We start from the raw sequence: 20,551 nt of genomic DNA, 5'->3' as shown, positions 1-20,551 counted from the left end.
GAGAAAAGTTAGAGAAAAGCTTCAAATCGTCAAATTTTCAACATATCAAAACCAAGCATACCATTTATTTAGAAGTAATGTATTATTACTATTTGTATTATTATTAGCATTATATTTAGCGTAAGTTCCCGTAAAAAGGTGCATACCTTTTGAAGCCAACTACTCACGGGTTTGTTAATTTTTTTTTTTTGTTAGTGTGTCTGTCGTATTTTCATGTGTGAATGTTCGGATTTTTCTGTTTTGTTGCTGCCAGAAGTTTAATATGTTCCCCAAGGGCCTCATTAGTGGCGCCCCCTGTCGGTGGTTTCCACCTCTTCCATTTTCCTCTGTTTTCCCTTTATTTTTCGTTTTGGCCACCTAATATAAAAACATTTGCTTTACACTATTTGACAAGGTTTGGCTGTTTGAAAATCTTTTCCCTCTTCTTATTTGGACTTGTTTTCCACCGATTTGTGTTGATTGAACAAGCCAAAAGAAAAAAAAAAAAAAAAGACGAAACTTGTGTGAGTATGGGAAAATAAATAGATATATAAAAGAAATCAGTGTTGTCCAAATGGCTGTCGAATCAACTTTAAAGAGTAGGTCCTCTAATCAGTATTATTATGGGATTACTTAAGAATAAGCGAGCGATGAAGAGAAGAAATGAAAGGGAAAGTTTTGCCACTTGGGAAAAACGAAGGTTTCACTTTGTGCTGTCAGAACATCGAACTTGGCCATAATCGAATTTTGGATTTTAGAGGATAGAAATGGATCAATCTGGTTGGTTAAAACGTATTTATTTTACCATTGAAGGCGAAAAAGTACCGAAGTGAGTGAGCAACCTTGCCAACTATTCGAATGAAACCCACGTGGATTCATACCTGATTATTATTTTTGGTGACATCTTTTGTAAGTTCGACATTTCCACTATATGTTCGTTTATCCAGAAGAAATATATATATATGCTAATGCCTTGATTACAATTTTACTAATGGCGCCAATTTGTTGTTGCTGCCGAAGGAGCGGAAGTAGCGCCAAAGAACGGACAAAAAGAAAGACGTCACAAAAGGACGAAGGAGGAAGCAAAAGGAAGTAACGCCACGGAGAAGCGGAGACAACGTAGTCGTAAAAAAAGAGGAAGACAGAGCCCATAAAGTGGCAAAAACCGAAGACGCCAGGTTCCAAAAAAAAAAAAATTACCGAGAAAAAGTGGGGAAAATGCGTCCGGGAAAAAGGGAAAACTGAAAGCGAAATGATGCCAGAGCCGTTGGTTAAGTAACCAGCAGAGTCAAAATGTGGGTGGCAGGCTCTTTTTCGCCCACTTCCACTTGCCAATCCGGCAGATACAACACACAAACGTGATACGCCAGGAATGCGGCTAAAAACGGCTGAAAAGCGGCCCTTCCGTGTGTTTGTGTGGTAGGCCACGAACCAAAAGTCTGCACAAAAGCGACTCAAGTCCCGCATAAATCCACTCAGAACATCATCTCCGAGTATCACTTTTCTCAGCCACTCAGATGGCCATTCTGGTAACTCGACTCAGAGGCGGTGAGTTAGAAACTGTAAACTGTGAGTTTAATACAGATAGTTGATCTCCTTTGAGTAGAATAAGGCAATAAAGCTCTCGGAATCTAGAACACAAATATAATTGCATTCTCATTAAAATAGATAATGGAGCGAAATTAGGTGAAAAATGTTGTTAATAAATAAGTTAAATTCCTTTGCTTCATCGGAGTAAAATACTCTAAGAGAATGCAGCTCATTTGTCAGTTAAATCTCTCTCTCTTTCTCTCTCTCTCTCTCTCTTGCAATTCTCTCCAGAGAACATCCTCCCCGTGAAATCTCTCAAAGTACCAGGTCTACTCAGCTACGCTTTTTCTCTCGCAGTTTTCGCAACGCAGGCGCTTTTCTCCAGCGACAGAACAATAAAATTCAATAAACCTTAGGCAGCAAAATGTTTGCCGACAGCGGCCAGCCTCTGGCCTTTATTTTGCCCCCGGAAAATTCAATGTCCACCGCCCACTTTTCCGACTCCACGGAGAAGGCAATGAAAATTCGTGCAACATTTTTTCTTTTTCAAACTCACTCTCCAAACGGCAACGAGCTGAGAATTTTTAATTGCTTGGGATTCGGAAGTTTGTTTTTTTTTTTATTTTTATTTTATTTATTGCCACTGCAGGGTGGGCAAGTGGGTGGCAGTGGGCGGTGTGGTGTTGTGGGTGGAGCAGGAGAAGGTCACTTACCTTTTGTCTCCTCGGATTCTGCTCTGCTTCTTGCTCTCTGCAGAATGCCGCCTATGTTATTTTGTTGTTTATTTTGGTTTGCATATTCATTTGGGCAGGAAAATTTCGATTTTCCTTGATTTAATCCACGTATATGTATTAATTTACCACGACACTATTATTCATTTAGTTGCCCGCCGAAGTGTTTCATCTTTGGTTTTCAAACACTTTATACATTTGTTTGCCGAGCTTGTTGGGTTTTTCATTTAAATTTTTTGGCACACCTAATGTTAAAAATTTTTTTGCTGCACAGCTTGTGGCTTTTCTTAAAAATATTTATGCACACACACTTTGGGCACTCGAAAAAAAAGTGTTGTTTTAACAAAAATATAGCGATTTATTTAAATGGATTTAATAGATATTGCTCATGGTTATTGCTAACTGCGTTTAGTTATTTATTAAATCATATTTATTCTGCGGCTTGCGGATGATTTTCCCGCATGCTGCTGCTGCTGCGGCCAAAGAAAACTGCCTTTTCCGCGTTACATTTGTTGTTGTTTGGCCAGCTTTTTTGTTGTCGTTTTCTATTTGCTTTCTTATTTTTTCTTGTTCCGCTGCATTTGTTGTTGTTTCGTCTCTTTTCCGCCTCTTTGCTCATTTGACAGTTTTTTGTTTTTTTTTTTTTTTTTGTCGACGAGAAAAACCCCCTTGTGCGAAAAGCCCGCGATAAGTGGTGCGCAGCCGCCGCTCTTTCACTCGATTTTCACACTCAAATAGGGAACTCACCTCAAACCTTCGAGTTTTATTATTTTCCAGATGCCGCCGCTTCTCTGTTGTTTATCAGCTTCCGCTGGCCTAACGCCGAAAAATTTCGATTTTCGAATTTCTAATTTGTAATTTCTGATTAGCACAGTAACCGAAAAAAAAATTAAAATTAACAAAACTTCGGATCTTCCTTGCAATGAAGTCAAAGAATTTTTTTTTTTTTTTTCTTTTATTATCGAATCCGAATTATTTTTTAGCGCACGCTTTAATTTTCAATCAAAGTCTTTATCAACCGCAGACTGTAAACAATTTTAATGATTACGTATTACGCATGTATGTATGTATGTATGTAATATATGGTATATAGTATATGGCGTATATATTATATGTGCAGAAAAACACACACGACCGCACAGATAAGTGGGCTTATCGGTTGCTGGGAACCCAGTTTACTAGTATTACTTTCTGTGCTCCTATTTTAACAACTACTTATTGTAATCAGTTTCGCATTGCTTTGATTGCCTTTCGTTTTTCCATGCCAAAATCGGGGATCGCGTTTCGCGGCGAGATGATCGCTCAAGCACAACGCGCCAAAATCAACTGAAATCCAACTGAAATTGAATAAAGCAAACAGCCTCTGAATTCGAAATAGAAAAAATAAAAAAAAATTAAAAAAAAATGAGAAAAATAGAAAATAGAACGGCATGCTGAACGGCGGAGAGAGACGGGCGGTTTTAATCGCACACGCAAAAAAGTCATAATAAAATTGAAAATGGAAATGAAAATGGAAAGCGAAAACGTCGTGAAACGTGAGAGAAAACTAAGCAGAGGAAATGGCAAATCACGAAGCGGACAAATCTTAATTATAACTAAAGCAAATCAAAAAGATCACGTCAACAAATAGAAGTTTAACCCTTTAAGCCTACGTGATTTGTTCATATCTCAAAAGGCAAAAAAAAGTGCACATTTCCTTGAAATATCGCTGAAGCAACATAAACTATCCATATAAATCGAGCAATATTTAAACATCAAAACATCATATGATAATGAATTCGAAAAATAAACGCTCAGTGCGATTCCATCTTTGGCCATCACATCACAGGATGTAAAAGATCACGATCACGAAAACATCATCATCAAAGGGGCTGCTCTCGAGATCTCTAAACAAATTTCCCAATCAATTCGAAAAGTCAACAAGCGTCAACTTAAATATTGACCCAATCCGAGTTCTCTGATCACCGATCCAATCGAGAAGCTCTAATCACTCAAGCAAACACACTTCATAACTGATTGATTTACTAAGGAGGGGAAATTAAGTGGATTAGCTAGCCAACATGTGAAGATCAAAAGTGTGAATGATTCAATACTCATAGATAGTGTGTGATCTTTGCCAGGCCATATCATTAACGATCTGTGGAGAGAAGCAATTTTCATTCTTATCAGTTCCAGAAAATACAGACATGCTAGTGTACCCATCTAATGATCATTGTGGTACATTATAAAACTTGTTTAGATAACTTTATCACAGCTTCGCGCAAGATAAGATATCATCCAGATCGAGAACGATCTCCAGGGTTATTTCAGTGAATCTATACAAGTAAATTCGCAGAATCTTTCTGCACATTGAAAATACATAGCTTCTTTCGATATCAATTGATCAGCTAGTCAGTCACATGCCGCACTTAAATCTGAAATTGCAGAAACAGGGCACAATATTGCACGACGATGCTCAATCTTGATTGTTGTTGTTTGCCGTTTGCCGTAATGATCACAATCACAATCACAATCACAATCACGATCACGAGCTTCTTTCTTATTTGATTTTATTGCTCGGCTGCCGATCTTCGTTGTGACAAATCAATTTGTTTATTGCTGGCGCTGCTGTTGTGCCGTTGTGCCGTCGTTATTGTTATTGTTATTTTTATTATTATTATTATTATGGCTATGGCCATTGCTGCTGGCACTACGTACTATAATTGCAATTAAACAAACACCAAATGGAACTGTTTGTGCGCCTCCAGTAAGAGAGAGTCCAATTGGCATCGAATCGAATCGAATCGGAAACCCCGAGTTCCAATTCACAGATCCCGAGTTCCGAGCAGAACAGAACCGCTCTAACAACGCAGCCCGACTGATTCAGAGTTTCGAGCGCCGTTGCCATCGAACCGCATCGAAAAAAAAAAGGTCGGAAAGTGTTAAGCCAACGTCAACAAATAACGGGGGGCGGTATAGGGTTAAGAGGGGGCGGCGATGAAAGCCAAAAGAAATTGAAATGAAGACCACCGGCAAACAGAAGCTTTCCAAAACAAATAATACCCGAAATAACTTAGAATTATTAATAAAAGATATTCGATATCCCTTTTGCACATACATATACATACATACAAAAAAAAAAAAAAAACGGAACCATTAAAAATGTCAAAATATTGTTAATATGTATAACAGAAGTACGAAGAAACTACTAATCGCAATCAAAGAAATGCATTTATCGTTCTAAATATGCAGTAAAAAAATATATATATAATTTGAATTACCGAGTGCCCTTTTTATTGATATTGATATGAAATAAATAAATTATACTTTATATCTTATCAATTTTCAAAACATATCATTCTAAGCGCCTGCTATCAGCCTGCTATTAAGTGGAATTAACTGAAAATGCTATAAAGTGATAAACAAATAAATTAAACTAATTATTTTTGCACTTGTTTGTTTAGTTTCCGCATAACTTTGGCAAATCGAAATAAAAATCAAATAATAAAACATTAAGATTTTTTTATAGAATGAATGAACTTAATGAACGCATGAAAAACCGTTAAAGTACTATCTTATTTTTCCCCCGAGTGCAGTTTTCAGCAAATGTGCTGCACTTTTGTTGCCATTGACGTTGTTAACGATTTTCAAATAGCGCGCAGCAGTTGACACCCCTCGCCCACAACGGTCCCGCCCCCTTCTCAACGCCCTTTTTTCCAGTGTCGTCATTAGCAACGTTGCCGGCAAAAAAAAAAAATTGTTATTTCTGTTGTTTGTTTGACTTTCGCCTCGTTCGGTCTCGTTTTAGGTTTTGTTTGCCCCGAACGCTCTATCAGTTGGAACTTCTGCACATTCTGATAAGAATACCAACCCCCCTCCCCCCCCTTCTTTCCATATTTAGGTAGTACACGTTAATTTATCGCAATCATTTGGGGAAATCGGTCAGTAAATGCCTAGGGCTGACCACCACATGGCTCATTACCAAATTGGGGCAAGTGCTGCCGAAAAAGTGATGGCAGCAGGGGCACTATAGGGTTAAATGCGGCGGGGTAGAGCGCATTCTTTTTCTAGTCCACACAATCGGAATTCAAACACTGATTTCAAACACTGGAAGTGTCAGTTTTCCAAAAAAATACATGCAATAATTATGTAATGTCTTTGTTTTGTCTTTCTTTAAATTTGTTCATACTATTGAATTGAATTATCTGAATCCTACCTCTATAGTTGTTCGATATATATAATATATATATAGTTTTTGTTTCGCAATCGCTTCCCCTTTTCCCTCACCTTTCAAAAAAATTCACTCTATGCTCTTCAGATTCAACCGAGTGTGACATTTGATTGGATTTCTGCGTATATTTCATATCTTTTTCCTGTTATTTTTGATTTCGATCCGCTGATGAAAATTCAATATATATAGACCGATTAATATATATAAATATATATATATAAGTTAACGCAAGTTCCACTTGCATCAGGGTTCTCGGCACTCGCTGCCGCATACCTCACCTTGATATGACAACCAACATGCTGTGGTTCTCCAAATAATAGTCAAGATAGTTAAGAGGGTTCGAGTTTACGATTAGCTTTATTTTAAGATTCCGTTCGCGATCTGCTAGCGGTTCCGTTATGTGTCCGTTCGAGACTGGGCCTCTTCTCCCGCCCCGCTGCTTTTATATCCGCTTCCCCCGTTGACCCCTCACCCTGAGTGCGACCAACGGCACTTGTTCCGAATGCACACATACACAAACATGTTCCTAGACAGGCCCCGAGTCGCCTGCTGACGGGGCCCGAAAACACGAGAGCCGAGCGCTGGTGAGTCCTGACGAAGATCGCAAGAAGAGGGTTCGTAACTTACACGAACATGTTACTAGACAGGCCCCGAGTCGCCTGCTGACGGGGCCCGAAAACACGAGAGCCGAGCGCTGGTGAGTCCTGACGAAGAGCGCAAGAAGAGGGTTCTTAACTCCTCCCCCCTCAAGATCTGCGTCCCGCAGATTAGTGAGCCTTGTTCAGCTCGGTTTGGCCCAATGCTTCTAAGTTTGCGGCAATCTCGCGGACATCGGGCATGCCTTTGGTGGACATCAGCTTCTTCCATAGGAAATAAAAGCCTAGGAATATGCAGATTGCGAGTGCCGCCTCGGTGAGAAGAGAGGCTAGTAGCTCACTCGCCATGTTGGACATCTTTTCCAAATTCTTCATGCTCACGTCGTGGACGTATTCCAGAGAAAGTTGAAAGTTGCTGGCCGTTATGTGGCTCAACACGGCCGGCATCGCCATTAGATGACTGACCGAGTAACTGGAATAGTTTTGACCGTTGACCATTATCGTCTCATTGTCGAATTGGATGATAAAGGAGCCGATCAGGTCGTAGTTCTCTGCAGCCGTTCTTAGAGTTCCGTTGAAGTTGGTCAGGAGGAGCATTCCATCGTCGACTTGCTTAACCACTCGTTGGTTACTTCAGTAGCCGAGGGATACAGCTAGCCTCCTCCAGTTTTTGCAGTTCCTCGAAGCCGTCGCTTGCGCGGCCAAGACGGCGTTCCAATCAGCAGCATCTGGAGATCCAGCTACCCATTTCCAAGCCGACCCCAGCCAGTCCAGTGAGCGGGATTTGCGCCGCATGCAGAAATCGCGCTTACAAAAAGACAATTCGTAAATATCTGGTCGTCTAAGTTGTTCTAAGACTACGTAGTGTGTGGGGGTACGGTACATTTTGTGTACTTATATTTTTATTTTTTTATATTTCTTATTTCTTATTTCTTATAATCTGTATTTTTTTATATTATTTTTTTTATAGTTTTTTTTGTATTTCTTTTTGTATTTCTTAACTCATTTTTTTTTTTTTTTTTTTTTTTTTTTTTTTTTTTTATTAATGTTTTTTTTATATAGGGTATGCATGGGTGGAATATTTCATTAGCTGCCACAACGTACTTTTATTACTTTCGTTATTCTTTTTCGCGTTTCTTTTTTAAATGTGAAAGCCACGTCTCAATTTCTTAGATCAGATTTGTGGAAAATTTTTCCTGATCTGGTTTTAACTGTTACCTTGTTGTCTTCCTGTACCTTTTCGCATCTGAACCTCGCTTTTTCCTTTGTTTTTATTTGCTTATTTGCAACAAAAACTTCATCTCCCGGCCCATAAGACTTTGGCTCGTCCCTATTTTTATTCCGAGCCATATTACCTCTAATTTGCTTATACTCAATTAAGCCCTTGATGTCCTCTAAAGTCTGCCGCCGGAAATCTGTCAGACCCTGATAGTTTACCCTTGACGAGCGGTCGAAAAAAACGTCTGCTGGTTTTCGATTCGTTACCGAGTGAACGGAAGTGTTGTAGCGGTCCACTGCTATGTGTACCAGCTCAACGGGTTTGAAGGTAGGGAGCTCATCTTTAAGGCAACGATAAATTTCTAGGAACGTAGAGTGGAATCTCTCGACTTGACCATTTACTTCGCTCTTCTGGGTTGGAGCATAATACAGATCGATATCTAGAGACCGAAGATAGTTGAGCACTGTGGGGCATAACAACCCTCGCTCGTTATCCGAAACCAAGACCTTAGGGGCGGTGAAGTAATGTAGGGCCTCCACCAAAGTTTCTCGCAAATGCACAGATGCTTTTGACTGCAGATGGAAAAGTTTGGCAAACTTGCTAAATTTGTCAATACAACTTAGGTATAACCTTTTTTCGAGCGCAAAAATGTCGATGTGAAGTATTTCACATGGGTAGTTAGGAATTGGCGTAGGTTGTAGGTTTGGTTTGTTAGGGTGTCTCTCGTACTTGTAGAGTTTGCAACACTGACATGAGGAAGTTTGCAGACGGATCGTACTGGACATTCGCGGGAAATAATATTTTTCTAAAAGTTGGAGACGAATCTCCGTAGGGCCCCTATGTGCTCTACGGTGTTCTTTTTCAATTATTTCACAAATTTCCTCTGCGCCAGACACGTCCGCCACTAGGCGCTGCGTTATCCGAATTTTGTATAAAAGAAAATTCGCTAAGCAGATGGACTGAAAGCGTTGCAAATGTGCTTCCGGGATTTTGACGCCGTTAATTATTACAGGTCGTAGACACGATTGTAACGAGTTGGTTAAATCGGCAAGTGATCCGTCTTTGAGAGGAATCAGATGGCGAGTATAACCTGGGAACGGGTGCTCGCATAAGTATTTTGACCTGGTTGTGTCAAAAATGAGTTGATTCTTGAAAACGTTGATTGGAGATTCAACGTGGGGAATCAATCGTGAACTGTCATGTAAAGCGCTATGGGCAGTAGCCAAAGACTGCATGTCATCCTCGGGATTAGCATCTAAATCGGTGCTCAACTGGTTAAGCTGAGGCGGAATGCGTGAAAGCGCGTCAGCCACCACATTAGATTTCCCAGGCTTGTAGATGAGTTCGCAGTTGTATTCCTCTATACGAGCCTTCCAGCGTTTTAGCTTCGCATTGAAATTTCTGTTGCCTAGGGCAAACGTTAGAGGTTGATGGTCAGTATATACTTTAATAGTACCAGCGCCATATAAGTAAGCCCGAAGATTGTCCAATGACCAAATTATCGCGAGCATTTCCTTTTCGATAGTAGCGTAGTTTTCCTCCGTCTTATTTAATGAACGGGAAATGTACGCTATCGGCCTATCTCTACCCTGGTCGTCCTGTGAGAGGACAGCTCCGATGGCCCAGTTAGAAGCGTCCGTGGTTAGATGGAAAGGTTTAGTGAAACATGGGAACGCCAGTATTTCAGAAGAACAGAGAATTGATTTTAATTCATTAAAAGACTGTAGGGCCGTCTCGTCTAATGTAATTGGCACTTTGCTTGATTGTGAAGACTTTATATTAGCGTACAATCCACGCGTCAAGTTTGTAAGGGGCTTTGCTACCTTCGCATAGTCCTGAATGAACTTCCTGTAGTACGAGGTCATGCCTAGAAATCTTTTTAACTCCTTAACAGAGGTCGGAGGAGGCATTTCGCTAATCGCTCTGACCTTTTTCGGATCTGCCTTAATGCCATCGGCCGTGACGATATATCCTAAAAATTCTACCTGCGTGTCTAAAAAATGCGACTTCTCAAGGTTCACTTGGAGGTTAGCTTTTGATAAACTCGCTAATACCAATCGGAGATTTTTCCAGTGTGTGTCATAATCTTCACTGAAGACGATGATATCGTCAATATAAACGTAGCAGACCTTGCCAATATGCTCGCGCAAAATATCATCGATCATTCTTTGGAAGATTGCAGGTGCATTCTTCAAACCGAATGGTAGACGGAGGAACTCGTACTTTCCATTTAGAGTAGAGAAAGCTGTCTTTGGAATGTCGCTTTCCTTCATGTGGATTTGATGGAATCCAGAAGTCAAATCTAGGGTGGTAAAGTATTTGGCATTGCCAAGGCTGGCTAGCGTAGCGTTTATATCTGGGATGGGGTAAGTGTCGGGTATGGTGACGGTATTTAACCGCTTGAAATCGACTACCATGCGATATTGTTTTTCTCCGTTTGGTTTAGGTTTCTTCGGGACTATCCAGATAGGGGAATTGTAAGGGCTATTAGAGGGTCGAATTATACCGTCCTGCAGCAGTTCATCGATTTGACGTTCGACTTCTCCGCGCATGTTGACTGGGTAAGGATAACTTTTAGCATAGATCGGGTCTTGTGTGTTTGTCCGGATTTCAGCCTTGACGGCCGTCTCCACGGACATTCCAGATAAGGGGGGCTCGAAGATGCGGGGAAATTCCCCGAGAAGGGAATTCAAAATTTCTTGTGTACCATCTGGGTGTTCGGCGGCGAGTAGCGGGTTAACGTTTATTGAAGCTCTCGCCAAAAGAGGGATTTTAATTCCTGGGGTTATTATCAAACAATTGTTTTTCCTATCCACTATGGCTTTTAAGTCTTTGAGAGTATCGTCGCCAATGATACCATCAAAGGAATGTAAATTCGGTAGTACGAAAAAGGTAATATCCGAGTCGTTCCCTAGTGGTTTGAAGAATTTACCAACTAGGCGGTGCGTTATCATGATGTTACCCGCAGCGGACAGTACGGAGAAGGGTTTACGGACTGTGGTACACCCGGCTGCAAGTCTTCGGCTAATAAAGTTTTTGTTCGCCCCCGTGTCGATCAAAAACTTCAGCCTTTCTCCCCTCTCCGTAGCATACTCTAAGTACGGTACACTGGAGAGGCGTTGGTCATAAAATTTGCCCCTCCCTCAGTCTCAAGGTTATGTGGAGCATCTGTAACTCCTTCCACGTTTTTCTGCGGAGGATAATTGTTGCTTCTCTCGACAGCTTGAGACTCGTCATCATAGTAACCCTCGTGTGAACGTCCTTGGTTATCTCCACTAGCCGCCGGGGCTAGCGGGGGTGGTGCCAATTCCATGTGGTACAATCTTTGTGCCTTTTGGAATGGGTTGTTTCCTTCGGACATTCTCTTAATACCGGAGCCTTCTTCCTGGCGACCACTGTATCCTGATTGGTAAGATTGACCCGACCGATTGGATTCCATTTTTATGGCCTGTCTAGGACCCTGAGTTCTGTAGGAGTTTTGCGAAAATCTGCCTGAACCAGGAGAAAAAGGGGTTCGGAACGGTGGCCTGGCCTGATGTTGATATGGGCCTGCGAATCTTGGGGCACCTGACGGTTGATAGTTCTGAGCTGTGAAATTTCTTGACATTACATTCTGCAATCCCATACAAAAAGAGTAAGCCTCTGGTAGATTCTTCGGGCTGCGGACAAGTAAGTGTTTGGAACAATCTCTCCCCACTCCTCGGATAAAAACATCCAAAGCCTTGTCTCTATAGGTTTCTATCAAAGCGTTGACTACTTCACGAGGGTGGTTTCTGGCCTTCAAGTTATTTAAGATCAACGAGAGATGGCCATTAACGTCCATATAGAACCTATCTAGTGGTCTAGAACCTTGGCACATAGCGCCAAGCTCATGCTCAAGCGTACGTAAGTCTCGTTTGTCTGCGTAATGCAGCGCCAAGACTCGTTTTATGTCGTCCCAATCGTCGTCTTGGACGCCATAGGCCGCCAAGGCCATGTCGGCGTGTCCCCTTATTTTCTGTCTAATATGCAAGACAATTGCCCTATACAGGGGTCTGGTTTTAATCAAGTCATATTCGGTCAGTATTGACTGTGCCCTGTTTATCCAAGACAGGTAAGCCTCCTGCCGTCCTTCGAACGCCTGCAGTTCTTTGACGCAGTCAGGGAGGACCGATATCTCTCTCAGCTCATACTCGGTGCGTGCGCGCACCAGGGGTTGCGGTTGGTCGACCGTAGGGTCAGCGTTCCCGCGCTCCTGTTCTAAAATAGCCAACCTATCATTATTTTTCTTAATATCTTCCTTAATGCCTGTCACCACGTTGGTCAGGGCATTGAGGGACTCGCTAAGAGCACGCAGGGTCTCTTCCATTTTGATTTTTAGTTTGCGTTGGAAAGATGCAGGAAGCTTGCAAGGCAACAGAATTCGTTATTACTTTACGGAAATGTGAGACAACGGTTTTAACCCGATAAAAAAGAATATCTGTTCTTCTTTGCTTTTTCTTTATTTCTCTAAATTTAGCAAATATGGCAATAAAGTTTAATGAAATATTTCACTCACCCTTGTATGCTCTTTATTAGTTTTCGTCGTTTAGGTTGTACCCCTACAGCATGAATATTCTATTGGGATAAGTAAAAAAAGGTGAATTAGTGTATTGTAGAGAATTTTTATTCATTTCGTTTCGGGAAATTGGGGAAATTGTACTATACTTGTTTTCCTTTGAATTGTGGTGTTGTGCATGTGTTTATACAATTTTTGTGCGCTATTCCATTTTGCAATATTTTTTCCTTGCGTGCGTGCTGTTACAGTTTTTTATTGATGACCTCTAATTTATTTCGGCACTGGGCACGGTGGTTCCGTAGTATCCCTTTTGGCTGGTTGCCTACTAAGGTACGGCCGCCACACAACTTGTTGGGCGGTTTTTTTTGGGTGCATTCCACACCACTTAACGTATCCAACAAGCTGCCACACACCACCTTATCACTCTGGGCGCTCATATTACTCGTACTGCCGCAGGTAAACTGCTGCAATGGTTAATTATTGGTTTATTATACACAATCTTTTGCACTCGCGAATTGGCAAGGAGAGAAAAAAAAAATTTTCCCACAAGCCGTACCGCCGCAGTGGGTTGATCGTGTTTTAATTATGTTATAGGTATCGTACAACTTTTGCGCTCGGCATGGGCGACGTGGCGTCCTCCGGTAGCGGGTCGTTGTTTTATTAATTTAAATTAGGTCTTGGCGCAACATAGGTTTACATTTTTATTTTAGAAATTTTACACCTTTTATTGAATTATGCAATATTTGTTGCGCCCCGGGATGGGCGTAGTTCCCCCCGGCAGCGGGTAATTGCTATTTTATCATTTTATACACAGCTCACGCAGCACTTCTTTTTCATTTATGGATTTCAGATCTTAATCTGACTTATGCACACCACCACTATTTTTACGCACAAATTTCCACAATTTTTTCGTATCACTTTTATCGGCCGGACATTGCCGGTCCCTGTTCGGGCGCCAGTTAACGCAAGTTCCACTTGCATCAGGGTTCTCGGCACTCGCTGCCGCATACCTCACCTTGATATGACAACCAACATGCTGTGGTTCTCCAAATAATAGTCAAGATAGTTAAGAGGGTTCGAGTTTACGATTAGCTTTATTTTAAGATTCCGTTCGCGATCTGCTAGCGGTTCCGTTATGTGTCCGTTCGAGACTGGGCCTCTTCTCCCGCCCCGCTGCTTTTATATCCGCTTCCCCCGTTGACCCCTCACCCTGAGTGCGACCAACGGCACTTGTTCCGAATGCACACATACACAAACATGTTCCTAGACAGGCCCCGAGTCGCCTGCTGACGGGGCCCGAAAACACGAGAGCCGAGCGCTGGTGAGTCCTGACGAAGATCGCAAGAAGAGGGTTCGTAACTTACACGAACATGTTACTAGACAGGCCCCGAGTCGCCTGCTGACGGGGCCCGAAAACACGAGAGCCGAGCGCTGGTGAGTCCTGACGAAGAGCGCAAGAAGAGGGTTCTTAACTTATATGTAGAAATGTATGTACATATATGCAGATGTCTGCGCAGCAAATATAAAATATGTGCACATGTGGCACATGTATCAGCTATATCATCATCATTATAGGTATGTATAATTTCCACATATCGTTCCTATATGCAACACAAACGTTTGTTTTTGCTGTTCCTATGGACTAAATGCGTCAATTAAATATAAAGAGCAATAATAAATGAAGTATACAAAGCGGCGTGAGAAATGCAGATCATAAGCATCTCGTCTCGCATATAGAGATTATAAATAAAAATATGATTTTCAATGACACTATAAATCGAAACACTTGCAGGTGCATGCGAATGGCAAAACCAAAATAAATACAATTTTGCGTTGCGTTAAAAGATTTAGAACCCAAGAAAAAACTCAATGGCCAGAAAAGAATTTGTGGATCCTACCAATTCGCCAATCCGCATAGACGTTATGTATATAATATAATAATAATATGTACATATATATGCATTCGGTTTCGTATTCTGCGTATGCTTAATTTATTTGCAATTTGGATTTCGGATTTTTATGAGCTACTTTAATGACATTTCGCTGAATTTGGATAGTCAGGGGTACGATCTTTATAGAGGGGGTGCAAACGATCTCAGCTGTCTAGCTTGTTACGTGCCTCATTAAGAATTTTCTGGCTTTAATTGACAGAACAACGAAATCCGCACCAGAAATAAGACATCGAAATCAGAATTTGATTTCGTTTATTATAAATTTCCAATGTTTTCTGACTGCTCATTAAATTCAATTTTTCGCCACATTAAATATGCCAAGGTCAAGTCATGGCGAAAATGTACATATTTTTCATCAACTTTCTATAGATGAAATTTCGGCAAAGGAATTTGGAATATACATACGAATATATCTAATATATCTAAACCAACTAAGCCAGTAACTCACTTTATGTAAAAAATGAACGCATATTTTTGGGCTGAGCCATTAAAACCATAAGCGCATGTATCCCATTAAAAAGTGAACAAATTTACATATAATATGTGATATTTTTTGATAGTGCCAATAAATATTATTTGGAACGAAATTTGTAGCGCCTGTGAGGCGATAAAATCATATATTTTTGCAACCTTCAGCATTTTCCACGCTGTCTCCCTGTTCGATCGCTGCCAATTTAATTTAATTTATTTGTTTTTTACTTTCTCATTTATCCATTCGACGCGACTCGTTTGTTTGTTGCAATTTTGTTGTCATCTTCGCGTTTTTAATAATTTAGCACCATGCCGCCAAGTGGATCACGGTGCATGTTGCTGTCATCTGGCTACTGATTTATTTATTCATTGATTTTGTCAATGATTTAACGTAAAAGTTACCAAACAAATCGAACGAGAAGAAGCAACAGTCTTGCCACACAATTAATATGCAACGCGGCCGAAGCAACAGGGTTTTTGGCTAAGAAGTTACGGTAAATTGCGTTTGCCTGGTTTTGCATTGGCTAAATATTGAACGTATTACTTTTTAAAACATTTGATCAATTTATACATTTACCTTTAGTTTAGTTTTGATGTTACTTTACTTACGAAACCTTTTATTATTCTATTATTAAATATATATTTTTTTTTATTTTCAAACAGTTAAAGCAAAACGCAACAGGATTTACCGTTGCAAGCCCATTCTTAATTTATAACCATTCACTTTTAGGCAGGATCTATCATGTTTTTTTATCCATTGTTTATGTTCAGCATGTTTACAGTTAATCAGCTTGCAAAACTGTGCGGTCGTGTGCTTCAAATTCAATGATACTCTGCGCTTTTCCGCTATGTTTAGCTACATATATACATATCTTACTTTGCATTTACCTATGTATTTCTTGAGAACTGTTTCGGGTTTTGTGTTTTGTTAGGCTTTTTGATTCGAACACTTGCAAAAAATAAAACAAAACTTAAATCGCGGCATTAGCGCGTGCGAGCGAGATGGCGCGTTGGCACGCGTGTTTACCGTTGGACGCGTGTGCCGCTATTACCGTTATAGCCCCGTTTTCGATTCCTTTTTCAGCCGCGCTCTGCCAAACGATTCGTCCTGGTCGACGACATGCGTGCAAATAAACGAGTAAATGCCGAGCGACGCGCTGCCAGCCAGAAATGCTCCACTCATTCTGTTCTCCCCCATTTCTCCATTCCCCCCTTTTTTAGCACCACCCCTCCCAACGACAATTTCACTCGTTCTTTCCACCGAGTTGAGCGCAAAGCAGCAAAGAGAAAGAGAGCCGCAGCGAGAGAGAGAGAGAGAGAGTGATAGAGAGAGAGACTGAGAGTGGGAGTGAGTTTAAGCCAAAGCCAAATCGCGTTTTATTGGGCGACAAAATTGGACTTCTTCGGATCGGTCTCCTCGAAAAAGAGCTCCAGAAGACTCGACTTGAGCAGCTGATCCCCATCCAGGCGCTCCACGCCCTTCCAGCGTATAAGGGTCGGTATGCCTTCCACCGAGTATGGCGGCTTTCGGAACATGTTGTCCTTGCCTATCCAGGATTCCCGGCTACCCACGTCCACCACCAGGATCATGCAATCCGCCGGCGCGTGGTTGCGAAAGGCACTCATGATAGTTTCCTCGGCTGGAAAATATCAGCGATAATGGGATTAACTTAATGTATGTCACTTCTTTATGTTATGTTATAACTCTGCGATGAAATGAATCGAAATGATGAGGACAATGTACAATGTAGATGGAACTCTCAATGGAGAGCGAAAATCAAATCAAAAGTAACTCAAGTTAGCTGGGTAGAAAGTAACTAACTGAAACCCACAAATGAGAAGCGTGATAAGCAGAATGTAGAGTGCCCAACTGGACTAGTAACGCCCCGCTGGGCGAGGAGAATTCGTCACCTACCCGCCACGCAGTCCGGACACCAGCTGCGTCCGTCCTTGTCTTTCTCGCCGTAGAAGTAGATGTAGATGGGGCTGCGCTGGTTCTCGTACAGCTTGATCAGATTTTCCATCTCCTTGAAGCCCCGTGCCGGCACATATTCGGGCATTTTGGCAGTGTATGGGATTTCTGGATTAAAAAAAACTTGGACGTCTTGAACGGCGAGTTGGCTGGTGTACAAGTAAATTCCGATTGCGGCGATTTCGATGCGGATGGCAAACCCAAAATTTAATTCCAATCTTATCTGGATCTTATCGCTGGGTGTTACGGATCACTTAGCCGTTGCTTATCGGCCATCGGTAAGTTTATCGGGTAATTAATGGCGTATAATTTTGTTGTTTGCTGTGTTTTTCGATCTGTTTTGTTTTCTTTTTTTTTTTTTTTGCGGCAAGCTCCAGCAACTAGTATATTCACCACACTGCCTGTCCAGCGAACCCACCACAGCCGGCTGTGTGTGCGTGCTGTTGGGCGCACCGTGGTGAGTACGGCACTGTTAACCGTTTATCGAAACTCGAATTTTGTACTTAAATCATTTGAAGCAACGATAATTTTGACATTTTTATGGCATAAATCTATAGGATTGTTGAGTTTAACAAATAACAAACATTTAAAACTTCGTTCAAGATACATATCGATAATCTGTATTTATATTTCAAATGTTGGCCGCCCAATATTGATTGGTATTTCTGTTAAGTTCCATAAACAGCGCAAAAAATACTAACTTAACGAAAAACAAACCAAAAAATGAAAATTAAATTAAATCTATAATTAGATTAAAAACCAAAGCTTTGCTTATGTTGAAATGTTTGTTAATATTACCATATTATAACTTGTATAATTTGGATAATAATTGCTGTTTAATCGGCCGTTTATTTATGTTATCCATTATGTTATTATAATCATAACAGTTTCATTGCAGTTTGGCGGGATATTTAAAAAGATTTTGGAAAGTAGTTTAGAACGGTAAGGTAAACTTTGTGCAGCTCAAGACACAACTTTTGGGTTTATTGATTACGCATAATTTTCGGAAGTAATTCTTTTTCTTTCTTCTCACTTTCCTCCAAATGAATGAATTCCACTCGCTTTGTGTGAAAATTCTGCTTAATCAGACTTAACCCTGACACAATTTTGCCGGTTCTCACAACTTGAACTTCGTTGGGGGCCGACTAAAATGGAAGACCGAAATCTTGAAAAACTGCAAGCCAAGTAAGAAAATGGCTTATATAAAATGGATGGCGCAAAGGCAGAAGTATTCAGTGTTTCCGTAGATACCAAGATGGGTAAGCTTTGAAAGTAATATTAGCTAAAGAACACATTTCATATCGTATATATTTCATATATCAGGCGCCTTTAAAAATTCCCTGCTGCTGCTGACACTTCTGCTAGCCATCCATTTGGAGGCATCCAAGATAGTCTACAAGAAGCCGCTCTATGGCAATAGCAACATCATCAAGGACAAGCGTATAAAGACGAAGCCCGTCAAACTGGAAACCAGCACCATGAGCAGCACTGGTGTTGCAAGTAGCAGCACAACAGCCGAAGAGGATTGGCCCACGGCCGTTGAGTTTGTGATTATGACAACGCCCGCAAGCGAATTGGAAGCCAGCACGGAAACCATTGGTAACAATGGCACCACCGAAACGACCGTTGGCGAGGCACCCATCATCGGATCGTCGGAAGGATCCACACGATCGATGGAGCCAACCACCGCGAGTCCGCTGATGAGCACAAACCCATCGAGCAGCAGCAGTCTGGTTAGCACCATTCCCTTGCCACCGACAGCGGGACTGCCTGTGCAGGATAATCAGCCAGTGCCGTGCACATGCGGCGTCTTCCTCTCCTCGCAAATCCCAAATGGCTTGCCGACAAAGCCACTTATCCACCAGGAATTGGATCATATGTTTCCCTGCAATGCCATCGGTCGCAAGCAGTGTCAAACCAAATGCCTAGAGACGGTGAGTACTGGGGAAACGAGGAGGAAAAGATGAGGAGAAGCGCTCTATAACTCACCATTTCGTCCATTTTAGATCGTACAACATCTGCCGAATTCCGCAAATATAGTATGCTCCGCACTGGGTCACGATTGTCACAAGGAACGGGCCTATTTGTTCATCAAGAACTGTCACAATCAATGGGTTAATACCAATCTGCAGGCGGGCAGGGAGTACTGTTGTCGCTCTGGCGTTCCCTACCGTTGCCCATTGATGGGTTAAGCACTGTGCAAATGAAATAAATATATGATATGACAAAATTTCAACTGTATTGTAAATGCGCATGGTGTTAAAAAATCTAAAAAAAAAAGCAAAAAAAAAGCTAAGGTGTGCACATAAGGGTTAATAGATTTCAAACGGTTTGGTTCGAGTCCGGACTATATTAGTCCAACCGGTTGCGTTCTTTGCTAGAGAGTACGTATTTTTTTTTTTTAAGATAACAGTATATGCGTGGCGTTTTTAGGCTCAATACCAAACACAAGTGAACTGGCTACACTGACATTTTTGACAATAAATAAATAGTTGAATTAAGGAAATCAAAGCGAGAAATACTTTTTTTCCGGAGCCAGTAAGCTAACATTAAATAGGTACGTTCCGCAATTGTTGTAATCACTTGCAACGCCAATAACTAACCATTTTTAAAGCCCGAACAATGGTTTGCGTGCCCTGTATTATCATTCCACTGCTTCTGTACATTTGGCACAAATTTGTGCAGCCGATCCTGTTGCGCTACTGGAATCCCTGGGAGAAGAAGGACGACGATGGCAATGTGATCAAAAAGGGACCCGACTTCCCATTCGAGTGCAAGGGCGGCGTTTGCCCCTTCGTTCCGGGCGGCAAGAAGACGGAGAACGTCAGTGATGACGATGCCGAGGAATCTGAAAATCCGCCATTGAATGCAACAGCAATGGCAGCGGAAACGGAAGTGGACGAGTCCAAGAAGGAGATCTAGTCGAAATGTTCCAAATATTGTAATTTAACACATAGTACATTTTTTTTTTTTTGTTATGTTTTGACATAAGAGCGGAAAACACAACGCACACAACACAAGGACACAAATCCAACGTGGTGGGCGGCGATCGTTTGGTAAAGGAGGGGGAGGGGGCGTGGCCCTTGAAGAGCGGCAAGAACGTCTAAAGTATAATTAACTTGCAATTAAATGTACACTTTGACACGCGAAAAAACTGCTCTTTTCCTGCGGGTTTGTGTGTGTGTGTGTCAAGAGTTAAAGGTTAAAGGTTAACTCCACGCAGTTCCAATATGAAATATGGTATTTAAACTTTGTTCCAGCTGCAACAACGCAGAGCTGAAAAATTCGCCTTTATATGTTGTATATGTATATAATTAATGAAATAAACACACGGCTTTTAAAATAATTATTTAA

The 20,551-nt window shown here is 41.3% G+C and overlaps 4 protein-coding genes across 9 annotated transcripts in view, besides 1 other annotated feature; 2 read left to right on the top strand and 2 right to left on the bottom strand.

Moving 5' to 3' along the window:
- Nucleotides 1-16,359, bottom strand: part of dnc (dunce) — a 167,328-nt gene extending 150,969 nt beyond the window's left edge. For 2 of the 4 annotated variants that reach the window (NM_166959.2, NM_001272274.1), the window contains exons 1-2: nt 16,114-16,359; nt 2,223-3,265 (exon numbers count right to left, since the gene is read on the bottom strand). The gene's annotated coding sequence lies outside the window, so the exon portion shown is untranslated. The remainder of the gene's footprint in view (nt 1-2,222; nt 3,266-16,113) is intronic. The other 2 variants (NM_166963.2, NM_166960.3) reach the window with 2 other exon arrangements.
- Nucleotides 6,671-14,278: a mobile genetic element.
- Nucleotides 16,360-16,575: 216 nt separating the features above from the next.
- CG3939 (uncharacterized protein) lies at nt 16,576-17,781 on the bottom strand. Of its 2 annotated transcripts, none has more exons than NM_130692.4 (2): nt 17,141-17,781; nt 16,576-16,865 (listed from the first exon to the last, which is right to left on the bottom strand). In NM_130692.4, the coding sequence occupies exons 1-2, from the start codon at nt 17,283-17,285 to the stop codon at nt 16,603-16,605; spliced, it is 408 nt and encodes a 135-aa protein (NP_570048.1). In that variant the 5' UTR covers nt 17,286-17,781; the 3' UTR covers nt 16,576-16,602. The 2 variants fall into 2 exon arrangements, with proteins under 2 accessions (NP_570048.1, NP_001284837.1); NM_001297908.1 differs by having other exon boundaries at nt 17,141-17,597.
- Nucleotides 17,782-18,324: 543 nt separating this feature from the next.
- Fcp3C (Follicle cell protein 3C) lies at nt 18,325-19,423 on the top strand. The gene is made up of 3 exons (NM_058134.5): nt 18,325-18,456; nt 18,521-19,131; nt 19,204-19,423. The coding sequence occupies exons 1-3, from the start codon at nt 18,405-18,407 to the stop codon at nt 19,387-19,389; spliced, it is 849 nt and encodes a 282-aa protein (NP_477482.2). The 5' UTR covers nt 18,325-18,404; the 3' UTR covers nt 19,390-19,423.
- A 235-nt stretch (nt 19,424-19,658) lies between these two features.
- Nucleotides 19,659-20,531, top strand: CG18508 (uncharacterized protein). 2 transcript variants are annotated; one of them, NM_001297907.1, is made up of 2 exons: nt 19,659-19,754; nt 19,812-20,531. In NM_001297907.1, the coding sequence occupies exon 2, from the start codon at nt 19,820-19,822 to the stop codon at nt 20,117-20,119; it is 300 nt and encodes a 99-aa protein (NP_001284836.1). In that variant the 5' UTR covers nt 19,659-19,754; nt 19,812-19,819; the 3' UTR covers nt 20,120-20,531. The 2 variants fall into 2 exon arrangements, with proteins under 2 accessions (NP_001284836.1, NP_652721.1); NM_144464.3 differs by having other exon boundaries at nt 19,812-20,345.
- The last annotated feature ends 20 nt before the right edge of the window (nt 20,532-20,551 follow it).

The sequence above is a fragment of the Drosophila melanogaster genome, chromosome X (genome assembly GCF_000001215.4).
Source record: "Drosophila melanogaster chromosome X".
NCBI lineage: Eukaryota > Metazoa > Arthropoda > Insecta > Diptera > Drosophilidae > Drosophila > Drosophila melanogaster.
This window is presented reverse-complemented; position numbering and strand designations above follow the sequence as displayed.

What these genes read in the sequence shown, in the direction of transcription:
- CG3939 (NM_130692.4), bottom strand. Translation starts at nt 17,285, where the DNA reads ATGCCCGAATATGTGCCGGCACGGGGCTTCAAGGAGATGGAAAATCTG. An exon ending in GTGTCCGGACTGCGTGGCGG is followed by an intron (nt 16,866 to 17,140) that starts GTAGGTGACGAA and finishes GATATTTTCCAG; the next exon opens with CCGAGGAAACTATCATGAGT.
- Fcp3C (NM_058134.5), top strand. Translation starts at nt 18,405, where the DNA reads ATGGATGGCGCAAAGGCAGAAGTATTCAGTGTTTCCGTAGATACCAAG. An exon ending in TTCCGTAGATACCAAGATGG is followed by an intron (nt 18,457 to 18,520) that starts GTAAGCTTTGAA and finishes TTCATATATCAG; the next exon opens with GCGCCTTTAAAAATTCCCTG. An exon ending in AAACCAAATGCCTAGAGACG is followed by an intron (nt 19,132 to 19,203) that starts GTGAGTACTGGG and finishes CGTCCATTTTAG; the next exon opens with ATCGTACAACATCTGCCGAA.
- CG18508 (NM_001297907.1), top strand. Translation starts at nt 19,820, where the DNA reads ATGGTTTGCGTGCCCTGTATTATCATTCCACTGCTTCTGTACATTTGG.